The sequence below is a fragment of the Lepidochelys kempii genome, chromosome 3, assembly GCF_965140285.1.
Source record: "Lepidochelys kempii isolate rLepKem1 chromosome 3, rLepKem1.hap1, whole genome shotgun sequence".
Lineage (NCBI taxonomy): Eukaryota > Metazoa > Chordata > Testudines > Cheloniidae > Lepidochelys > Lepidochelys kempii.
Genome location: NC_136382.1, coordinates 179,966,879 through 179,989,728, shown reverse-complemented (window position 1 = coordinate 179,989,728; position 22,850 = coordinate 179,966,879). Strand labels below are relative to the sequence as shown.

At 43.6% G+C, this 22,850-nt stretch overlaps 1 protein-coding gene and 1 pseudogene across 1 annotated transcript; both read left to right on the top strand.

Moving 5' to 3' along the window:
* Positions 1-2,503, top strand: LOC140908836 (uncharacterized). Its single transcript, XM_073336721.2, has 3 exons — positions 1-16; positions 786-1,175; positions 1,869-2,503. Exons 1-3 carry the CDS (start codon positions 1-3, stop codon positions 2,345-2,347), a joined length of 885 nt encoding a protein of 294 aa, XP_073192822.1. The 3' UTR covers positions 2,348-2,503.
* Positions 2,504-10,846: 8,343 nt separating this feature from the next.
* LOC140909583 (toll-like receptor 2) lies at positions 10,847-13,391 on the top strand (annotated as a pseudogene).
* The last annotated feature ends 9,459 nt before the right edge of the window (positions 13,392-22,850 follow it).

Below are 22,850 nucleotides of genomic sequence, written 5' to 3'. Positions count from 1 at the left end.
ATGACGCTGCCCCAAGGCACATATATTCTAAGGCTTTGTCTACACTGGCAAGTTCCTGGGCAGTAAAACAGCTTTCTGTGCGGTAACACCCGAGGTGGACACACTGCCAAGCCACTTAGTGCGCAGAAACTGCACAGTTGTAGCACTCTAAAAAAACCACCCCAATGAGAGGCGTACAGCTTTCTGCACCACGGCAATTACAGCGCTGCAATTGGCCTCCAGGAGGTGTCCCACAATACCTGTTCTCACCTCTCTGGTCATTGGTTTGAACTCTACTGCCCTGCCCTCATAAGAACATAAGAATGGCCCTACTGGGTCAGACCAAAGGTCCATCTAGCGAAGTATTCTGTCTTCTGACACTGGCCAGTGCCAGGTGCCCCAGAGGGAATGAACAGAACAGAGCCATCCCCTGTTGCTAATTTCCAGCTTCTGGCAAACAGAGGCGAGGGACACCATTTCTGCCATTCCTGGCTAATAGCCATTGATGGACCAATCCTCCATAAACTTATCTAGTGCCCTCAGGTGACGAACTGTCATCCCCACCCCATACATTCCTTTGCAAATTTGAAAATCCTCTTCCTGTTTGCTCGGTGGTGCGTGCAGTGGTTTCAGTGCATCTTTCCGGGTGGCCATGCCTGCTCCACACACCAGGCGATCCCCCACTTGGAGCAGTGCCGAGCTGCTAGACCTCATCAGCATTTGGGGAGAGAAGACTGTGCAGTCCCAGCTGCACTCCAGCCATAGGAATTATGATACCTATGGACAGATTTCATGATGCATAATAGAAAGGGGCCATGACTGGGACATATTGCAGTGCAGGGTAAAAGTAAAGGAGCTGTGGAACACCTACCACAAGGTGCGGGAGGCAAACCGCCACTCCGGTGCTGTGCCTACAAGCTGCCAGTTCTACAAAAAGCTGGACGCAATATTCGGTGGCTACCCCACCTCCACTGCGAAGGCCTCTGTGGATACTTCGTTGGCTCGTGTGCCAGTCGAGAGTGGGCCAAGCCAGGAGGAGGAAATCTTGGATGAAGAGGGAGATGGAGACCCAGAGGCAGGGGATGACTCGGAGGCCAGAGATGCATGCAGCCAGGAACTCTTTGCTACCCTGGAGGAGCCTAGCCAGTCACAGCAGTCAGATCTTGGCGAAGCGCAAGCAGGAGAGGAGGCCCCTGGTAAGTGGATCCGATTTGGGGAATTGCTGAAGTGAGTTATTGTGGGCAGGAGGGTTGCAGAAAGCAGGCTTGTCTCCCACCACATGCCCAATCTGAGTGGTAGAACAGGCTGCTGATAGACTCCCTCACTTCATGGGACTGTCCCTCAGAGATATCCAGGAAACTCTCATGGAGATACTGGGCAATCCATTGCCACAGGTTCCTCGGCAGAGCTGCTTTGTTTCTTGCCCATTAATGGTAACTTTCTCACGCCACTTTACCATCACGGAGGGTCGGGGGGACCATTGCCGCACACAGGCAAGCTACATAGGGGCCAGGACGGAAGCCGCAGGCTTGGAGAAGACCCTCCCTTGATTTCCTCCTCAACCTCAGCAGAGAGATATCTTCCACAATGATCACATCCTGTGGAAAGTGTGGGGACAGGAATGATTCTCAACCCCCACCCCTCCCTACACTGCTGGCTCTCCCCAAGAGCCATGTGCCCAGTGTACAGCAGGGTCCAGGAAGAGTGGTTTACCCTGCCCCTGCAGCTACTCACCATTTTGGGGGTCTTGTGGCTCATGTGTGTTTGCCTGGGGTCAGTCAGTTAGTGACAGGTGTGTGAGTACTGGCTGTGTTTTAAAGCACTGAATCAGTTTTGTCTGAGTTACAAACAATACTGCTTCTGTAAAATGTTGCATTTAAACTTCACAGAGATGATCTTGGGAGCCCAGCCTTCCTCTTTGTTATCAGCGGCAGAACGGCTGTGCAGAATTAGAAAGTGGCCAAGAAGAACTAAGGGGGATTTTCTCCGTGAGGTTATGATGCACTCCGCCGCCGAGAAACAGGAATTGAAGGAGTGGTGGGACAGCAAGAAGAGGGACCAAAAGGAGAACGTGGCACGCCAGAAAGAAGCCATGGAATGGCTCTTAAATGTTATGGAGCACCAAGTGGACATGCTCCAGGTGATGCTAGCTCTTCAATCCGAGCAGCTTCTTGCCCGTCCTCCCCTGCAGCCGCCGTATCAAAACTCTTTCCCATGCACCCCCACCACCACCAACACACTGTTATCAACCTCCTGGCTCCACTCTCTACCTGCAGCATTCCACTCCTCCCTCATCACAGTCCAGCACTGTGGACTCCCACTACCCACTGCACTCAACACCCATCCCTCTGCAGTTTGGCCCTGCTGAAGTACAGCACCCGCTGCATTGTACTCCAAAAGAGAAGGTTGGGTATGATTCCTGGTCATACACAAATCTGTATCCATCCTGAGACCCCTCCTCCTCTTCAGACCTTCCCTTCTCCCATCCCCCACCCTGCTGATGAATTTTTTCATTTGACTCTCTCCTCCGGTTGTTGTCCTTTAATAAAAGAATTATGTTGGTTTGAAAGCAATGTTTATTCTATAAAGTGAAAGCAAAAAGAGCACTGCAAACCAACATACAATTATGTTAAGCCCCCTTCTTGCATCATATGCACCAATCACCTCCTAGCATTACCAGCACTGCAATCCCAAGCATAGCAACAAATATTAGTGGCTTTCAGCTTCAAATTGCTGCCTGATCCTTATGGCCCTGCACCCCTCTAATAGCCCTGGTCTCTGGCTGTTCAAACTCAGCCTCCAGGTGCTAAGCCTCTGCGATCCAGCCCTCAGTGAAGCTTTCACCCTTCCCCACACAAATATTATGGAGGTAAAGCATGCAGCTATAAGCATAGGAATATTGTCATCAGCAAGGTCCAGCTTCCCATACAGGCATCACCAGCGGGCTTTTAACCGGCCAAATGCACACTCAGCAGTCATTCTGCATTTGCTCAGCCTGTTGTTGAACCACTACTTGCTGCTGTCAAGTTGCCCCGTGTATGGCTTCATAAGCCATGACATTAAGGGCTAGGCTGGGTCTCCCAGGATCACAATGGGCATTTGAACTTCCCCTCTGGTGATCATCTGGTCCAGGAAGAAAGTCCCTGCTTACAACTTCTTGAACAGACCACTGTTCCGAAAGATGTGTGGTTCATGCACCTTTCTGGACCAGCCAGCGTTAATGTCTGTAAAATGACCACAGTGATCCACAAGTGCCTGGAGAACCATTGAGAAATACGCCTTGCGATTAATGTACTCGGTGGCTAGGTGGTTCGGTGCCAGAATTGGAATGTGCATGCCATCTATTGCCCCTCCGCAGTTAGGGAAGCCCATTTGTGCAGAGCCATCCACAATGTCATGCTCATTGCCCAGAGTCATGGTCTTTTGGAGCAGGATGCGACTAATGGCCCTGCACACTTCCATCAACACAAGTCCAATGGTCGACTTTCCCACTCCGAACTGGTTAGCAAATGATCAGTAGCAGTCTGGAGTAGCCAACTTCCACAGTGCAATCACCATGCGCTTCTCCAGCAACAGGGCAGCTCTCATTCTCGTGTCCTTGCACCACAGGGCTGGGGCAAGCTCATCACACAGTCCCATGAATGTGGATTTCCTCATGCAAAAGTTCTGCAACCACTGCTCATCATCCCAGATGTGCATGATGATGAGATCCCACCACTCAGTTTTTGTTTCCCAAGCCCAAAAGCGGCGTTCCACTGCGGTCAGCACCTCCGTGAATGCCACAAGCAATCTCGTGTCGTAACTACTACGTGTGGTGAGATCAATATCACACCCCTCTCGCCTTTGTAGTTTAAGGAATAACTCCACTGCCACTCATGACATGTTGGTCAGAGTGAGCAGCATACTGGTCAGCAGTTTGAGATCCATTGCTGCTGCCTGAAAGAAGCAGGGCACGCAGTACACAAACCATTGAAAGATGGCACCAAATGCTGATGGAAGTACAGGGATTGCTGGGATGCGAAGCAATGCATCACAGGGCATTGGGACAGGACCCAGGATGCCCTGTGACCCTTCTGCCCCCGCCTTCCCACAAGTCTTAGCAGCAGAAGAGAAAGAGATGCTTTGTGGGATAGCTGCCCAGAGTGCGCCACTCTGAATATCACTGCAAGTGTCACAAGTGTGAACATGCAATTGCGCAGGCAGCTGTCAGTGTGAATACACAACAGCAGTTGCCCTTTTGCGCAATCTGAGCGGCGCTGTAACTGCCGACACTGTAACTTTGCCAGTGTAAATGTGCCCTAAGGCTTTGATCCTACCAAGCTTTACACACATTTAACATTAAGCATGAGCAGTCCCACTGAGTTCCTGATCAAGCATATGCATAACTTTTGCAGTGTTGCCAACTCTCACAATTTTATTACAAGTCTCTTGGTATGTAGGGGGTTTCAAAGCTCAGCTCTGGGAGCCATTTCATTTCAGAAGATTCTCAGCTTCCATTAAAAAAAGTAAATTGCTAGCCCTCGCAGTTATGGAGAAAAGTCTGGAAACATGACCCGAAAGACATACAATCCAGAAGGCAAATAAAAAATTCCCCCAAATTTTAAAATCCTATGATTTTTAAACCAGTCTCCAGATTTTGGGGGCCTCACTCATGTTTTCTGAATGCTTGGGATTAACAATGCGGCATAAGTGTTTGAAAGTTCTGGGCCTAAAACAGTCACAATGCAGCAAGCGATAATAAACAGAGGGTGGGCCATTCATGGCTGAGGATAGATCAGAGGTCTGTTCCAGCAGTTCCTATACCTAATGTGTATCTTCATTCTACATTATGGCACAGTAACAGCACAGCAGTCAGCTACCCTGAGACATTTTCTAAAACAGCATAGAATGAGGACATTAAGGGTACATCAAATAACTTCCCCTTCCATTCCCCTTCAAAGCTTTGTTTAATTATTAATACTCAAATCAATGTGCCATGATTGGAGAGTAAGAAGGGGAAAACACAACAGAGACTCTCTATAGGGAAGAGGGGGAAATACAGCAGCTCTCAGTTAGGAAATAGTCATGTTAGGGGTTGGTTACTTGGCCTTGCCAAAGGACCAGCCCCAGAAAGGCATGCTGGGGAAAAGTTACTATGCAAGGGCTACCCTTGCCTTCTTTGGTGGTGCCCCGAGGTCAGAAGAGGCATAGAGACTGCTGGGAAATCCCCCCCTGCCCCCCATGTAGTGGCTCTGTTCTGCTGGTGTAGAGGTGGTAGGATCACTCTGTGACAGCATAGGTGCTGACATCTAATGGTGCCGTGGGTGCTCGACCCCCCCTCTGCCGCCAGCCCCACCCCGACTCCACCCCTGCCTCGCCCCTGCCCGCCCCATTCCAACCACTTCCCCAAAGTCCCCACCCCAACTCCGCCCCCTCCCTGCCCCTATTCGACTCCTTCCCCAAATCCCCCTCCCTCCTGGAGCTTGCTACAGCTGTTTGGCAGTGGCAACCACTGGGAGGTAGGTGGAGGAGCGGGGACACAGCATGCTCAGGGAAGGAGGCAGAGGAGGAGGTGAGGTGGGAGGAGCGGGGCGGGGCGGGGAGCTTGGCTGCCGGTGGGTGCAGAGCACCCACCAATTTTTCTCTGTGGGTGCTCCAGCTCCAGAGCACCCACGGAGTCGGCACCTATGCATGACAGCCCCATGTCAGAAGGAGGGCCACTGACAAGAGTGCAGCTAGTCACTAGTGCACTAGCTGGCTAGTCTTCCTGTGGGCCCCAGCCAGCCTCGGCAAGCAGAGCAGAAATCAGGGCTTGTGCTGATTCCAGGTGGCCCCTCTCCCCCTCCTTCTTCTCCCAACCCCACTCCCATCTCAGCAAGGGCAGAGCTAGGCAGGCTCCAACTTCCCCTCACAGTCAGGGCATGACACACCCCAGACCTGAGCAGCGTTGTCCCTGTGGGTCGGTCAGAGGTGGTGGGCAGTGTAAGGGGCTGAGCTCTAAGAGAGACACTGAACTCACTAACCCAGGTAACATTTAGATCAGGACAGCAATAGATTCATGACCCTTTCCTCTGGCTCCTCTGCCCACAGGTGGAGTTTGGGGGTGGCATGAGTGTGCAATGTAAGGACAGGAGAGTGCTGTTCCCAACTTGCACCTCTGAGGTAGGAAGTCAGAATTTTGTTTAAACAGAGAGATTAACAGGTGATTAAGATAAGAAAGGGCTGTTAGAATGTTTCCTAAAGTTAAATGATCTGTTCCAAGCTTGGTGAACTGCAAAAAGTAAGTCGCCTAAATGATAGAAAGTAATTGTAGATTTTTCTACAATTGTTTCAATTGTTGTATTCAAGGGGTGGTAACAAAGTTACTAATATCTTTCTTTGAGAAGATAACTGACTTTTTTAGACAAAAGAAATGCAGTAGATCTAATCTACCAGGATATCTGTAAGGCATTTGATAGAGTTCCCCATGGGAAATTATGAGTTAAATTGGAGAAGATGGGGATTAATATGAGAACTGAAAGATGGATAAGGAGCTGGTTAAAGGCGAGACTACATCAGGCGATACTGAAAGGTGAACTGGCAGAATAGAGGGAGGTTACTAGTGGAGTTCCTCAGGGATCAGTCTTGGGACCACTGTTAATTAACATTTTTATTGCTGACCTTGGCACAAAAAGTGGGAGTGTGCTAATAAAATTTGCAGATGACACAAAGTTGGGAGTTATTACCAATAGGGAAGGGAACTGGAATACTATACAAGAAGATCAGGAAGACCTTGTAAACTGGAGTTATAGAAATGGGATGAAATTTAATAGTGCAAAGTGCAAGGTGATGCATTTAGGGACTAACAACAAGAATTTTTGCTATAAGCTGGGAATTTATCAGTTGGAAGTGACAGAAGAGGAGAAAGAGCTGGGTTGACAGCTCATAGTCATCCTGTGATTAATGTGATGCAGCTGTGAAAAAAGCTAATGCAGTCCTACCATGCATCAGGTGAGATATTTCCAGTAGAGACAGGGAAGTGTTAGTGCCATTATACAAGGCACTGGTGAGACCTCATCTGGAATACTGTGTGCAATTCTGGTCTCCCATGTTTAAGAAAGATTAATTCAAACTGGAATAGGTACAAAGAAAGGCTACTAGGATGATCTGAGGAATGGAAAACCTACCTTATGAGAAGAGACTCAAAGAGCTTGGCTTAATTAGCCTAACCAATAGAAGATTGAGGGGAGATATGATTGCTCTCTATAAATATATCAGAGGGATAAACACCAGGGAGAGAGAGGAGTTATTTAAGTTAAGCATCAATGTGGACCCCAGAACAAATGCATATAAATTGGCCATCAACAAGTTTAGGCTTGAAATTAGGTGAAGGTTTCTAATGATCAGAGGAGTGAAATTCTGGAGCAACCTCCCAAAGGGAGCAGTGGGGGCAAAAAACCTAAATGACTTCAAGAATAAGCTTGATAAGTTTATGGAGGGGATGGTATGCTAGGACTGCCTACAGTGGTGTGTGACCCACTGGTGACTGCCTGTAGCAAAAATCCCCAATGGGTGGAGACAGGACACTAGATAGAGAGGGCTCTGAATTACTACAGAGAATTCTTTCCCAGATATCTGCCCACATGGTCACCATATCTGAGGTCAGGAAGGAATTTTCTCTCTGGTCAGATTGGCAGAGATAGTGCGGGCGGGGGGTTCACCGCCTTCTGAAGCCAGGGGCATGGGCTCACTTGCAGATTTAAACTAGTGTTGTCAGGGTTCCCTCCCCTCTCTGAACTCTAGGGTACAGATGTGGGGACCCACATGAAAGACCCCCTAAGCTTATTTCTACCAGCTTAGGTTAAAAACTTCCCCAAGGCACAAATACTTCCTTGTCCTTGGATGGGTACTGCTGCCACCACCAAGTGAGTTGGACAAAGATTCAGGAAAAGGACCACTTGGAGTTCCTGTTCCCTAAAATATCCCCCCAAGCCCCTTCACCCCCTTTCCTGGGGAGGCTTGAGAATAATATACCAACCAAATAGGTAAACCAGATTCTTAAAAAAACAGAACTTTATTATAAAGGGAAAAAAAGTAAAAGCAGCACCTCTGTAAAACCAGGATTGAAGGTAACTTTACAGGGTAATCAGATTCAAAACACAGAGGATTCCCCTCTAGGCAAAACTTTAAAATTACAAAAGACAACAACAACAACAACAACAAAAAACAGGGATAAACCTCCTTCTTAGCACAGGGAAAATTCACAAGCTAAAAAGTAAAGATAATCTAACGTGCCTTGCCTTATTTACTTACTCTTTTTGTAATATTGAGACTCGTTTTAGGATGGTTTTAGGAGAAGGAGTTTTCTGACCTGTTGCTTCTCTGCTTCCCCAGGAAACACCCAAAGAGCACAAACAAAGCCTTCCACCTCCCCCCCCCCCCGATTTGAAAGTATCTTCTTTCTCTGTTGGTCCTTTTGGTCAGGTGCCAACCAGGTTATTTGAGCTTCTTAACCCCTTACAAGTAAGGGGGAATTCCAAGCTACCCTTAGCTGTATGGTTATGACAAGTGTAAATGGTGAATTCTCTGTAACTTGATTTTAAACCTTTAAACCACGATATGAAGACTTCAATAACCCAGCTAGAGGTTAGGGGCATAGGCGCTGACTCCATGGGTGTTCCAGCCCTGGAGCACCCATGGGGGAAAAATAGCAGCCAGATCCCCCTGACACCTCTAGTGCCCCCTGCCTGCCAGCGGCCCCACCGATCAGTTGTTCTACGCTGTGCAGGAGGCACTGAGGGAGGGGGAGGAGTGAGGGCAGGGTGCGCTCAGGGGAAGAACAGGGTGAGAAGAGGTGGAGTGGGATGGAGCGTGGGCGGGAAGAGGCAGGCAGGGGCTTGGGGGAAGGGGTGGAGTGGGGCAGGGTGGGCCTAGGAGGAGGCGGGGGCGGGGGCTCGGGGAAGGGGTGGAGTGGGGGTGGGGGCTGCGGCACAGCCAGGGGGTTGAGCATCCCCTGGCACATTAGAAAGTCAGCATCACTGGTTATAGGTCTATTACAGGAGTGGGTGGGTGAGGTTCTGTGGCCTGAAATGTGCAGGAAGTCAGACTAGATGGTCATGATGGTCCCTTCTGACTTTAGTAAGAGTATCTGAGTAAGGCTATACATTACAATTTTCAATCTAACCTATGTCCCACAAGTGACTTGCCACAAGATATCAGAACACGTTCGTATTAGAGCTGAGTGGGTCTAATATTTATTTAAATTTCTTTCTTGGTATAGGAATTAGATACAATGCTCCTGTCAGATATTTCTAAGTTATTATCTGCAAAAACACTAGAGCTTTCAGTTGCCTAAGTAGCCCTTGGAATCATGGATAAACTTGCGACACCCCTTCCCCCAATCTGAAATGGCAACCCTGTGTGCAGTCACGGAATTGCCCCCCACTCCCAGGTGTGGCCCTGTTGGCCTGACTGGAGTCACCCTCCCCACCCCAAATATAGAAGTCAAACTGCGCCTATGCCTCAGCCTGTCACCGAGGCAGGGATTACCCAGCGCAGGAGCTAGCTGCGGAAGGCTCTCACTGGTACAGGTCTGGTGCCTGTTAGAAGCGGTTGCAACAGCATATTGTAAACCGTACCTTAGATTAAGAGACTAACAGAAGCAAATTACATAGTGAGGTCATAACCTTAGTCACCCCCACACAACCTGGGTGAACATGGTGCTTAGAAACTTCTTGTTTTCTAGTAACAAGCCCAGTGCTGAAAATGGCATTAGAGAAAAGCTAGGCCAAAAGACTGAGTGGTAAACAAATGAAAACATTTAGTCCCAGAATAATAGTGAGGGTTATATTGATCCTGGGAAGCTATTCCACAGGGCAGAGTCAGCAGGGGAGAGAGTTACACCATCTGCAGTTTGACTGTATACTGGCATAGAAAGGAGGCTAGTGTTAGATACAGGGAAAGACACAAGGTTTGTGAGAGAGGCTAGAACAAATCAATGGAGGATTTTACATACGTTTAAATTGAACCCTAAAATAAATGTGGGGCAGTGGAAGTATCTGCAGCTGACATGTGGCCCTTTGGTGATTATTTTAGTTAGTTGGTTTTGGTTTTATTTTATTGTAAATATCCTATGAGGTTACAGAGCAGAAATACTGGCAATACTCGTCATATAAACTTCAGGCAGGAGTATTATTACAGAGAATAACCTCTACACTGTGTATGTAGGAGCGAAGAACCAGACCCTGCCATTCTTACTTACACTGAGTACTGCCCTACTTTTGGAAGAGTTCCACTGAATTTAATAGTACAGCTGTGGAGTAACAGTGCCAGAATATATCCTGAAAAATTTAGGGGTGAAATAATCAGGAAAATGACAAGAAGTTATAATTAACATGGTGCCATGTAAACATTTCCATCCTTCTTTTAAATGACTATAAAATATTGTAGCCCTGTGACCAACTGTCTCCACTCCATTCAACCCCAGCCTGAACAGAATGGACAATCAAGTTCTCAGTGTTCCAAAAGCACTGCCAAGTGTTTCACAGAATATCAGGATTGGACGGGACCTCAGGAGGTCATCTAGTCTAACCCCCTGCTCAAAGCAGGACCAATCCCCAATTTTACTCCAGATCCCTAAATGGCCCCCTCAAGGATTGAACTCACAACCCTGGGTTTAGCAGGCTAATGCTCAAACCACTGAGCTATCCCTCCCCCTTTTAAATATGCCCAGCTGGCTCCCTTTTAAAATATATACAGTTAAAAGTAAACCAAGACTTGAATTGCTATAAGGGTCTATTTAATGTTGAAAGGATTATACTAATTGCTTTTACCTTTCTTTTCTCCAGGATTGGGTTCCTTACCAGAGTCTTTCATTTCTACTTAATTTCTTTCTTATTCACTGAGGAGGATGGATTATAATACCTCTAGCTCCAAATTTTCTAACTACTCCTATTTAAACCTTTCATCTATATCTGAGGTACAGGCTCCAAAAGCTGCAAGAGCCCTTGACTTCTCACATAATATTACTGAAAAAATAATCAGAAAAGACTTTGAAGGGTTTGGTGCTCTGCAAGTGTTAGACATTTCCTACAATCAGATTCAGGAAATTGAATCTGGTGCCTTTGAGAATCTATTCAACCATATTTCTGTAAATCTTTCATTTAACAACCAGTTGCATGAAATTCCTTATCTTGCACCTCATCTAAAATTCTTACAAATACATGAAACCTCAGATTTTCCACAACATTTATAAATATTTTGAAAGATCATCAGAGACTGCTTTGAAATCTTCTGTGTCAGCTGAAAGGTTGCAATATTCCAAAGGTTCATCTGGCTTGTTAAATGTTCATTCTAAGTTCAGGTGAAGCGTACAGGACTTTCAAAGACTAGATAAAAACATAACTGTGTTTCCACCTTCTATGATAAGGCATGCTTTCTGTCAAATGCCAAAATATGGAGTGTTTGATCTTTCAAACAGTAAACTGTCTAAGGAAGATCTGACAAGAAAAAACGTATGCCATGTCAGTCTTTGCAAAGATCAGCTGGACAGTATTTTAGAGCTGAACATTAGTTACAACAATCTGGAAATTGATCTCTTGTCACTTTTTATCCTTCTTCTTCCAATGGAAAACGTACAGTCTATTGATGCTAGTTACAACAAAATAACAATTAGCAATGTAGATATTGGAAACATTTGTCATTTCACATCCAGCAAGCTTTTGTTTTTAAATATCAGTAACAATCCCATAAACAACTTAGATACTATATGTCTCCCTTCAACAATTAACATAATTGATTAGTCTTTCACAAGCATAAATCAAATAGCAAAAGTTTTGGTGCAAAATTGTTTGATTAAGAAAAGATATATATTCAGGGAAATCAGTTCATCTATACTTGTGATCCAGACAGCTCTGGAACAGTTGTAGACAAAACTGAACCTGGAAGTATACATATTGTTGCAATTTCATATATTAAAAGACAAGAAGGTACACCTATAGAAAGCCTGCCAGAGAAAGTAAATCATTTAGAAATGTCAAACTGTTCTATTGTAGAACTCCAGTAATTTGTCAGTAATGTGCAAGAATTGCTATTTTTAGACCTTAGCAATAACCCCATTTCTAAATTTCCCTGACTTATCAACCGCTCTGCAGCATCTGGATTTAAGCAACAGTGACATTAACATAATAAAAAGAAAAGGAGTACTTGTGGCACCTTTTGCGAATACAGACTAACACAGCTGTTACTCTGAAACTTAACCTTTCTGGAAATCTAATAAACCAAATAGATCCTATCAGTCCAATTATTTTGCTCACTAGTCTAGACATCAGTCAAAATTTAGTATCAGAGATTTCAGATCATTTTGGAAGATTTCTTCCAATATGGAAATATTTTAATTTATCTGGGAATAAGATCTCATTTCTACAAAGTGGGTTGTTTCTAGAATCTTTGATTAAGTTAGATATTAGCAACAATGCCATTAGTACAATAGCGGAAGACATTCTGGGGAGTCTGACAAAATTAAATGTTTTAACTGTTGAAGGGAAACATTTTTTCTGTAACTGTGACTTGCACTGGTTTGTGAATACATATATCCATAGACCAAATCTGCAAATAAATGGACAAGAAAATCTAAGATGCAGTTTTCCACCAGATAAAAGGAGTGCATCGTTCCATTGGTGTTCAAATGGCTATTACAGCTTGTACAGACATATAATCTATGTCAGTAATAACAGGCTTATCTGGCATTTTGATGGACCCTGGAATGTAAAAATGGGCTGGAACTGGTGCATGGAAAAAATGAAACAATGCAAAAATAGGCCAGAAAATAAGTTGTATGATGCCTTCATTTCATACAGTGAAAATTATACAAGTTGGACTAAAGAGAATTTGTTGGAAAAACTAGAAATGAATGGGTTTAAATATGTTACCATGAGAGAGAGAGAGAGAGAGAGTTCAAACTGGGGCATCTGGTACTTGGTAATATTTTCTATTGCACAGAGAACAGCCATCAGGTCCTTTTTGTTTTCTCCCCCAGCTTTGAAACGGCTGCTGGTGTCAATATGAACTGTATTTTGCTGAACATCAGGTCCTGAATGAAAATGAAGATTCTCTCATTATGGTTGTGTTGGAAGACCTCATACCCAACAGTGTACCACAGAAATTCAGCAAACTCAGAAAACTGTGGAAAAGGAAAACCCATTTAAAATGGAGGCCAGAGGAACACAAACAGAAAATATTCTGGCACCAGCTCACAGGTGCCTTAAAAACATTCAACGACCCACTTGCTTTGAAAGCAGATAATGGACTGACAAAATATATGTACGAGATGGAATGTGACTATTAGAATACATTAAGCTTCTGATGTAACATTTGCAGTCAAATAAGGCATATTTGCATATTTAATTTCAGGAAAGCTTTCCATTTACAAAATAGGAATTAAATCTATAAACTGATCAGTCCAATGAGAGATTATTAACCAGTTTGTGCCATGTACATTCATTTCATCTTGAAAAGAAGCTATCATGTGGAATACCGAGGCTTTGATATTATCAGACAAAGTCATGATTTCTTAGGGTTTGATAGTCTACAATTTTAAACCTCGTCAGTGGTTCAGGAAATATAGTGGATTTCAGCAAAGAAAAACTTGAGTCATATCATATGCTGTAAATATCTTTTCAAAATCTCCGGCGAACTAGTCAAAAACAATGTGGTTAAAAGGCACAGATGTGGTTAACATTATGGAGATCTAATATTGCTCAGAAAAGACAGAGCAGAAAACAAAGGTCATAACACAACATTCTTGTGATCCAGACTGAACAAAGTGTTGCAGTTCAGAAACCAACACATTTGCAATCACTCCCAAACCTGGTAGTGCCCACTCTGAAAATTGCTTCTAGAGACAAAAAAAAAAAATTCACAATAAATAATATGTAGTAATTGAATAGCACTTCACATCTGTGGTTTGCAAAATCCTTTACAGAAGCGAGGACTTTATAGACTAAAAGAGTCTGTTAACACAAACCATTGGGGAAAGATGGTCCATGTTGTGTTGTGAGCCCTTATTCAATGTCTAAAGTATTGGAATAGATCAGAGCTTAAATATTACAGTGATGGGTACTATAGAATATCCATTGACAACTAGATGTATGTATGTACAGATACCCCTAAGGTATCTACCCAGACACTTAAGAAAGTACGAAGAAGAAAAAGTCTCTAACCCATGACCATGCAGGCAAGAGAAGGCCAAGAAAGAGACACCTCTGGTCTACCTAAGTAATTTACACGTGTTTCGTTATAAGACAGCCTCGGTGTTACTAAAAGCCAGAAAGCCTATTGTGAGGCTACTAAAAGCCTATTGGGAGGCTACTCCACCAGTGGGTATGATTCTCCAATCACTACCAACAGTATAAAATAAGGAGTAATTCTGAGTTATCCAAGAGCAGAAATAGTAACCTTATGAATTAATGAGCAAGTGAATACAACCAGCCAAAGTTAGCCTGGTGTGAGTTATGAGCAGGTACATTGACTCAATGGCAATTGCTCCTTCTTATCCCTGAGCTGAATTTGAACCATTAGGTTTAGAGTTCTGGGATTTTAAAAGGAAACTATGGTATTTACGTAAGTAATTTTCAAAATTATGAGCTATATATTCCCAGCTTTGGAAACCGTCCATTTTCTAACATTTATAATAGCTATTTGCTAAACTCCTCTCAGCTGACGATTTCAACCAAAATGTTCTTTGGGCAAGAACATGGAGTGACTTATTTTCAATTGTATTTGCTAGCAAAGTTATAATTAAATAAATTCTGCGTTAATTAAAATCTGTTTGATTAATCAGAAATATTCTGTGGTTACATAGATTTGACTGTGCCCAGGCTTCCAAGAATAGCTTCTCTTCTTCTCCCCATCCAGATTTCCTACCTTAGCCTTATCTGTTTACACAAACCCAGTCTATCCCATTACAACACTACATTCTCGCTCTGTCCAGGAAAGCAAGTTGGATATGAAACGGCAGCCAGATTAAATAACTGAATCCCACCAGGACTGTTAGTATAGCTCCCTCTCTGCTGCAGCTTACACTTCACTGCACCTGAAGTGCTGGGCTGTGCCAGTCTTCAATGGCTTCAGATTTAAATCTTAGGTTTGATTCTTAGGTCAAAGTCTCCAAGCTAGATAGATGTGCATCTATTTAAACACTCAATACTGATTATGGCTTTCACTGAACCTATGGATTTTCTCATAGTTTCTCTTGCTCTGTCTTTGTAAAGATTCCATCTCAACATGCATGCAAACATCACTGTCATCAGTGGATAGAGAACCCAGAACCTTCAGACCTGTGATCTTCAGTTTGGAAATTGCTATCCTAGTTCTATTGTAAAGAGGCCACAAAGAGCGCTGAAGTGTCAAGCCTTCTCTAATAACTTCTTGACATCATGTAAGTACAGTATTTCCAATAATTACATGACTTGTAAGCTTTTATAGTGCGGAAATGAAAAATATATACAGAAAGAGACAATGGCATCAATCACTCTAATGGGTGAAGAAATTAATCGTCACCACTGGAAGTCAAGAACTGCAAAAACTGCTGCAATATCATAAACATTTTTTAAAATTATAACCTATAATTATGCTCATGTAAATAAGTATAAGTTATCTGGCAGTCACCACCGATTTTGTCCATTTCTCCCACAAGCTCCTTTGTGCTCTCTTCCATGCGATCTCATGCATAAAACACCCTGCTCAAACTATTATTACTAGTGATTTGTTTATGGCACTAGGTTCTTTTCAGACCATCACGTAGGGATGGGCCCTGCCCCTAAGAGCTCACAGTCTAAGGGACAATGGGGTTAGAGGAAGAAGAGCAATCACCAGCTATTTTTCTTTACCAATAGCTGAGCAGCTATTAGCAGACAGGAAATTAATTCTACATTTCCTCTTCTGTGGCCATTTCTACTCGGGAGCCCTAAAAGGATGACCAAACGATCATCTGGTAATAAATAGCCAACAATTTGTGATATTTGGTTACCAATTGCATACCAATACTCTCTAATGACTGGACACATCCACTATACATGCATAAAATCTCCTCTTTTACCACAATTTCTCCAACATTTAGTCCCATTCAATCTATCTATATTTTTTAATCTGACTGGCATGAGGTACTATTAATGTAGTATCTTAAAGACATTTTCTTTTATTGTGCTACAGACTGAGGTTGCTGGTCCTCTTTTCCACATGAAAGCCCATTGCTCTGGCGTAATCTGTCGAGCCACATCCTTTTCCCAGTGTTTCATACATGGACATTTTTTTGTTTGTTAGGAGAGTTGTGTGCAAAGATTGATATCAATTAGTTATAATTTTTGTCTCCTAACTGACAATACATATAGCTTCTATTAAAGTTAGCTTTTAATATAAAACAGGTTTTCTAGAAAGTTGAGAAACATAATGTCTGACCTGAAAGTACTGGTACCAGGAAAGAGTGTTTCAGTTAAACTTAGTTTTGATCTCTAAATAAGTTAGACAATTTCTTTACTGAATTGCTCACCAACTGGGTGTATTCCATGACTCTCCCAATCTTTGAAGCTTTCTAGTTCGCGATTTGGGTTAAGATCTGGATTATTTGCAATGGGTATCATTGGGGGGGGGGAGAGGGGAATGTATCTTATCTCTATGCCAAACCTACAGAGTAGCATTTGCTAAAGGAGGTGTATACATTTCTGGAGGGCATTCTTTTTTGTTGTTGTTACTCCACGGTTGCCTAGCAGTGTTTACACTGCTTCAATTTTCTTGTTCAATAAAGGCCCCGTGGTTTTCTGGGTTAGAGCATCACCAATTCACTACTACTTTGAGCTGGCTGGCTTAATAGTACCCTAGAATACTTGGAACACTTAGTTCACCCTGTTTAATAGCTCTATACGAAGTATCTGCACTCACTCTTATTCTTTTTGTATGCCACATATGTATTCAAACAACATGCTCTGTATTCCCACTAGTGTTTTATCTGGGATACTCACAGAAAGATTTTGAAACAAGATGTTCACTTTGAGAAAGATGTACACCTTGGCACGATGTTCACTTTGACTGTAACTAGTCTTCCCAACCAAGAAATTATATACTTCCCCAGCACTCCAGATCTTTTTTCGTTTGCTGAAGTGTGGTTTGATATTTAAATCATAGATATTTAAATTGTACGTTGTTTGTAATTTGAATCCCCAGGTATCTTATAGAATTTGTTCCCTGTTTGTACCCAAATATTTTCTGGAGGAGTGACTTTTCAGCATCTTGCAAATTTATAGCTAGTATTTCAGATTTGGCATAATTTACTTTAAATCCAGAAACTTTCCAGTGTTTTAAAAATATCCTTAAAACAAGTTTTTTGCTTTGAGTTGGAAACATACTCAATATCCATTTCAGGTTTCAGAGTAGCAGCCGTGTTGGTCTGTATCTGCAAAAAGAACAGGAGTACTTGTTGCACCTTAGAGACTAACAAATTTATTAGAGCATAAGCTTCAATACCCATTGTTACTACTAACCCTGCAATTGTACCCTTCAACAATATAAATCATCCTTGTTTATTCTTAAATTGATTTTTATCTGAAAAGATATGTATTTAGCAAATATGCCCACTCATCTCCTCTTTTGCTGAACCAAAAAATGTCTGTTGAAACCACCACCAGTAATTTGCCCTTCCTGAAAATGAGTTTCTTGATGTAGAATAATTTGAGGGTGAATTTTTAAAAATTCTACCAAGGCTATTTTTCCAATTAATGACATTACTTAGCCCTTTCACATTCAAAGACATTACTTTAAAAGGAAGAGCCATTGAGAGTAACTATTTAGCTTAGTGAAAAATTTGAAATTACTGTGATTCTTTAGCTGTTTGATGGCACCCTAATAGCTTTCTTTGACAGGGAACAAGACTGGAGGGGGGAGAGGGGGGCGGCGGGTGGAGAGTTGTAGATGTGGTATATCTTGACTTTAATAAGGCTTTTGATACATGACCTTCTCATAAACAAACTAGGGAAATACAACTTAGCTGGAGCTACTATACAGCGGGTGCATAACTGGTTGGAGAATAGTTATCAGTGGTTCACAGTCAAGCCGGAAGGGCATATTAAGTGGGGTCCCACAGAGATTAGTTCTGGGTTCTGTTATGTTCAATATCTTCATCAATGATTTAAATAATAGCATAGAGAGTACACTTATAAAGTTTGTGGATGACACCAAGCTGGTAGGAGTTGCAAGTGCTTTGAAGTAAATAGGATGAAATTTGATAAGGACAAATGCAAAGTATTCCACTTAGGAAGGAACAATCAGTTGCACACATGCAAAATGAGAAATGATGCCTAGGAAGGAGTACTGCATAAAGGGATCTGGGAGGTCATAGTAGATATCAACTAAATATGAGTCAACAGTGTAACACTGTTGCAAAAAAAGCAAACATTATTCTGGGATGTATTAACAGGAGTGTTGTAAGCAAGACACAAGAAATAATTCTTCCACTCTACTCTGCACTCATAAGGCCTCAACTGGAATATTGTGTCCAGTTCTGGGGACCACAATTCAGGAAAGATGTGGACAAATTGGAGAAAGTCCAGAGACAAGCAACAAAAATGATTAAAGATGTAGAAAACATGACCGATGAGGGAAGATTGAAAACACTGGGTTTGTTTAGTCTGGAGAAGAGAAGACTGAGGGAGGACATGATAACTGTTTTCAACTACATAAAAGGTTGTTACAAGGAGGAGGGCAAAAAATTGTTCTTCTTAACCTCTGAGGATAGGACAAAAGCAATGGGCTCAAATTGCAGCAAGAGAGGTTTAGGTTGGACATTAGAAAAAACTTCCTGTTAGGGTAGTTAAGCATTAAAATAAATTGCCTAGGGAGGTGGTGGAATCTCCATCACTGAATATTTTTAAGAGCAGGTTAGACAAACACTTCTCAGGGTTGGTCTAGATAATACTTCGGCCTACCTTGAGTGTAGGGGACTGGACTAGAAGACCTCTTGAGGTCCCTTCCAGGCCTATGATTCTATGAACCTTTTGTTGCCAAAGTCTCTCGTTTCTAATTATGTTGCATTCATGATTGTGTGCCTGAATATAGCTTTGTTTTTGTTTGTAAACCTCCATCTATTTCTTGTATTAATCCCTCCCCCCACCTCCTCAGTTCCCTTCCCTCTCCTGCATTCCCCAGACTCTAAATCCACAACTGAAAAACCAATTTAACATGCAAAACAGTCCCCAAATGACTGTGCTTTGTTAAACTGTTAGGCTAACAGAAGACAGATATTATTGGTAATCCCAAATAAAGCAAATGTCATATTATTTTCTTTATAACAATAACATAGTTACTGTTCAGCTGTTCATTCCTGATGACTCCCGAGAAGTCCTTTCTGGTTAGCTTTAGATTACTCCTCAGATATCTGAGTTCCCTTATTCACCTTCACTTCTGCCATTGCCAGTATGGTATCTAAGGTCTTTTGTCTTTTCTTTTCATTTCTTCTTTTTCCTGGGTTTCACCGTTTCCCAAGAGTTTTTGAGGAGCTTATTTCTAGTTACTACCTCTGGAGAGATTTCTTGTATGTCTGAGATTTTGATTTCTATCACAAGCAACGGGGTTGTATTTTTTCCTTGTTTAAAGTTTCTTACTGTATAATACTGATTTTGGAAGCTGAATGAGAATTTAAATGGGAATCCCCATTTCTAGTGGCTATCTGCTCTCCTGAGCGTTCCTGTAATTTCCTGTAGCTCTCTTCTTTTTTTTAAGGTTAGGGCAGAGAGATCATGGAAAATGTGCAGCTTATAACCTTTGAGTATGAACTCTAAATGCTCTCTGCCTTTTTTTGTAATTAAATTTTTCTGCTGCTAATTTCACAATTAGGTCTCTGAGTTTATTATTATTATTATGAGGCCCAGCCTGGTGGAGCAGTACCCTGTGTGCTCTCTCCACTTTTACCTCTCCCAGAGAGTTTAGATGTAACAACTCTAGAATTAAAGGTTTTACATATCAGATTGGGTTTCCTCCTTCAGCGTTTTCAAGCAGACCCTTAATTCTGATATTCTCCCTTCTTTATCTGTTTTCCATATTGTCCAATTTAAGCTGCATCTCTCTCTCTCTGTTCCCTCAGTGCCATGTGGTTCTGTAGCTCTGTTTCTCTCACTTGCTTTTCTTAGGCCAGTGACTCGCTCTTCCAAGTCAGCAACTTCCTTCTTTATTGCGAAAAGCTTGATCGTCAAATCATCTCTCATGCCTTAAACTCAGAGGTCATCTCCAGAATGCCTGCTTTAGTTGCCATTTGATTTTCTTCAGCTCTGGCATTTTTGCCTAATTTCACTGCCATGAGTTCACTTGGAGTCTGAGAGATTTCTCCATGCTGTGAGCCAGAAACAGTCTTCTCAGCCCTGGTCTACACTACGAGTTTAGGTCAAATTTAGCACCATTAGATCCATTTAACCCTGCACCCTTCCACATGATGAAGCCATTTTTGTCAACTTAAAGGGCTCTTAAAATCGATTTCTGTACTCCTCCCCGATGAGGGGATTAGTGCTGAAATTGACATCGCTGGGTCGAATTTGAGGTAGTGTGAACACAATTTGATGGTATTGGCCTCCGGGAGCTAACCCAGAGTGCTCCATTGTGACCGCTCTGGACAGCACTTTCAACTCAGCACTAGCCAGGTACACAGGAAAAGCACCGGGAACTTTTGAATTTCATTTCCTGTTTGGCCAGTGTGATAAGCTCATCAGCAGAGGTGACCATGGAGAGCTCATCAGCACAGGTGACCATGCAGTCCCAGAATCACAAAAGAGCTCCAGCATGGACTGAACAGGAGGTACTGGATCTGATCGCTATATGGGGAGATGAATCTGTGCTATCAGAATTCCGTTCCAAAAGACAAAATGCCAATATATTTGAAAAAATCTCCAAGGGCATGATGGACAGAGGCAATAACAGGGACTTGTAGCAGTGCCATGTGAAAATTAAGGAGCTCAGGCAAGCCTACCAAAAAACCAAAGAGGCAAACGACCACTCTGGGTCAGAGCCCCAGACATGCCACTTCTATGATGAGCTGCATGCAATTCTAGGGGGTGTCCCTACCACTACCCCACCCCTGTCCATGAATACCTGCAAGAGGGGAGTCTCACACAACAGGGATGAGGATTTTGGGGACGAGGAAGATGAGGAGGAGGATAGCGCACAACAGGCAAGCAGAGAAACCGTTCTCTCCAACAACCAGAAACTGTTTATCACCCTGGAGCCAATCCCTCCCAACCCTCCCAAGGCAGGCTCCCGGACCATGAAGCCAGAGAAGATACCTCTGGTGAGTGTACCTTTGTAAATATAATACATGGTTTAAAAGCAAACATGTTTAATGATTAATTTGTCCTGAAGACTTGGGATGCATTCGCGGCCAGTACAGTTACTGGAAAAGTCTGTTAACATGTCTGGGGATGGAACGGAAATCCTCCAGGGACATTATTAAGGGGACATTCAGAGGTGGCCATTCCTGCTGGGCTGTTTGCCTGTGGCTGAAAAGAAATCATCCCTGCTATTAGCCACGCGGTGGAGGGGGGGCGCCGTTCACGCTGTGCTGTTCGCATTTGGTTGGCAGGGATCTTCTCTGATACTAGTCAGGCGGTGGGAGGAGGGGTGAAGTGATCATCCCAGAGAATTAGGAGGGGGGGTTAGTTGGGTTTGTGCTTCACATTAACCTGAAAACCGCAGCCCCCGCTTTTAAATGGCCAACCCAATGGGTGCTTGGTACGGGAAAGGAGGGCGCTGCTGTCTGAAACTATTCCCATGTTATGAAGGCTGAAGAAGCCGAAAGACTGTGGGTTACCATGGCTACCTGCGAGCCAAATTCTGTTGCCCAGCCCTGTGTGTGTGATCTCTCACACCAAACTGGCAGGCCCTCAATATAAGAGGCAAAATGAGACCTTATACCAAAAGCACATGTGCTATGTAATGTTAACAGCTTGGTTCAACATGAAAGAGTCTACCCATTGTTCTCTAAAATGTGTCTTTTTAAACACTACTCTCCCTTTTTTCCTCCTGCAGCTGCAAATATTTCAACATTCCCCTTACCATCTCCGTCCCAGAGGCTAGCACAGATAAGAAGGCAAAAAAAACGCACTCATGATGAAATGTTCTCTGAGCTTATACATTCCGCCCGCACTGAAAGAGCTCTGCAGAATGCTTGGAGGCAAACACTGGCAGAATCCAGGAAAGCAGAAAATGAACACAAGGACAGGAGGGACAAGCAAGATGAGAGGTTGCAGGAGCAAGAGGAGATGTGGTGGCAGCGTGATGGGAGGAGGCAGGATGCAATGCTGAGGCTACTGGGGGATTAAACTGATATGCTCTGGTGTCTGGTGGAGCTGCAGGAAAGGCAGCAGGAGCACAGACTGCCACTGCAGCCCCTGTGTAACCACCCACCCTCCTCCCCAAGTTCCATAGCCTCCTCAACCAGATGCCCAAGAACATGCGGGGGGGGGGCCCTCTGGGCACCCAACCACTCCATCCCAGAGGCTGCCCAAGCAACAGAAGGCTGGCATTCAATAACTCTTGAAGTGCAGTGTGGCCTTATCCTTCCCTCCTCCCCCCATCCACCACCCCACCCGGTGCTTCCCTCCTCACCCACCCCTCCTGGTCTACCTTGGCAGTTATCCCCCTATTTGTGTTATGAATTAATAAAGAATGTATGATTTTGAAACAACAATGACTTTATTGCCTCTGCAAGTGGTGATCGAAGGGGGGAGGGCAGTTGGCTTACAGGGAAGTAGAGTGAACCAAGGGGGTGGGTTTTCATCAAGGAGAAACAATCAGAACTGTCACAACGTAGTCTGGCCAGTCATGAAACTGGTTTTCAAAGCTTCTCTGATGCACAGTGCGCCCCGCTGTGCTCTTCTAAT

Excerpts from the sequence above, each read along its gene's own strand:
- LOC140908836 (XM_073336721.2), top strand. Across the intron at positions 1,176-1,868 it reads AGCAGGAGAGGAGGCCCCTG|AGATGATCTTGGGAGCCCAG; the intron begins GTAAGTGGATCC and ends TAAACTTCACAG.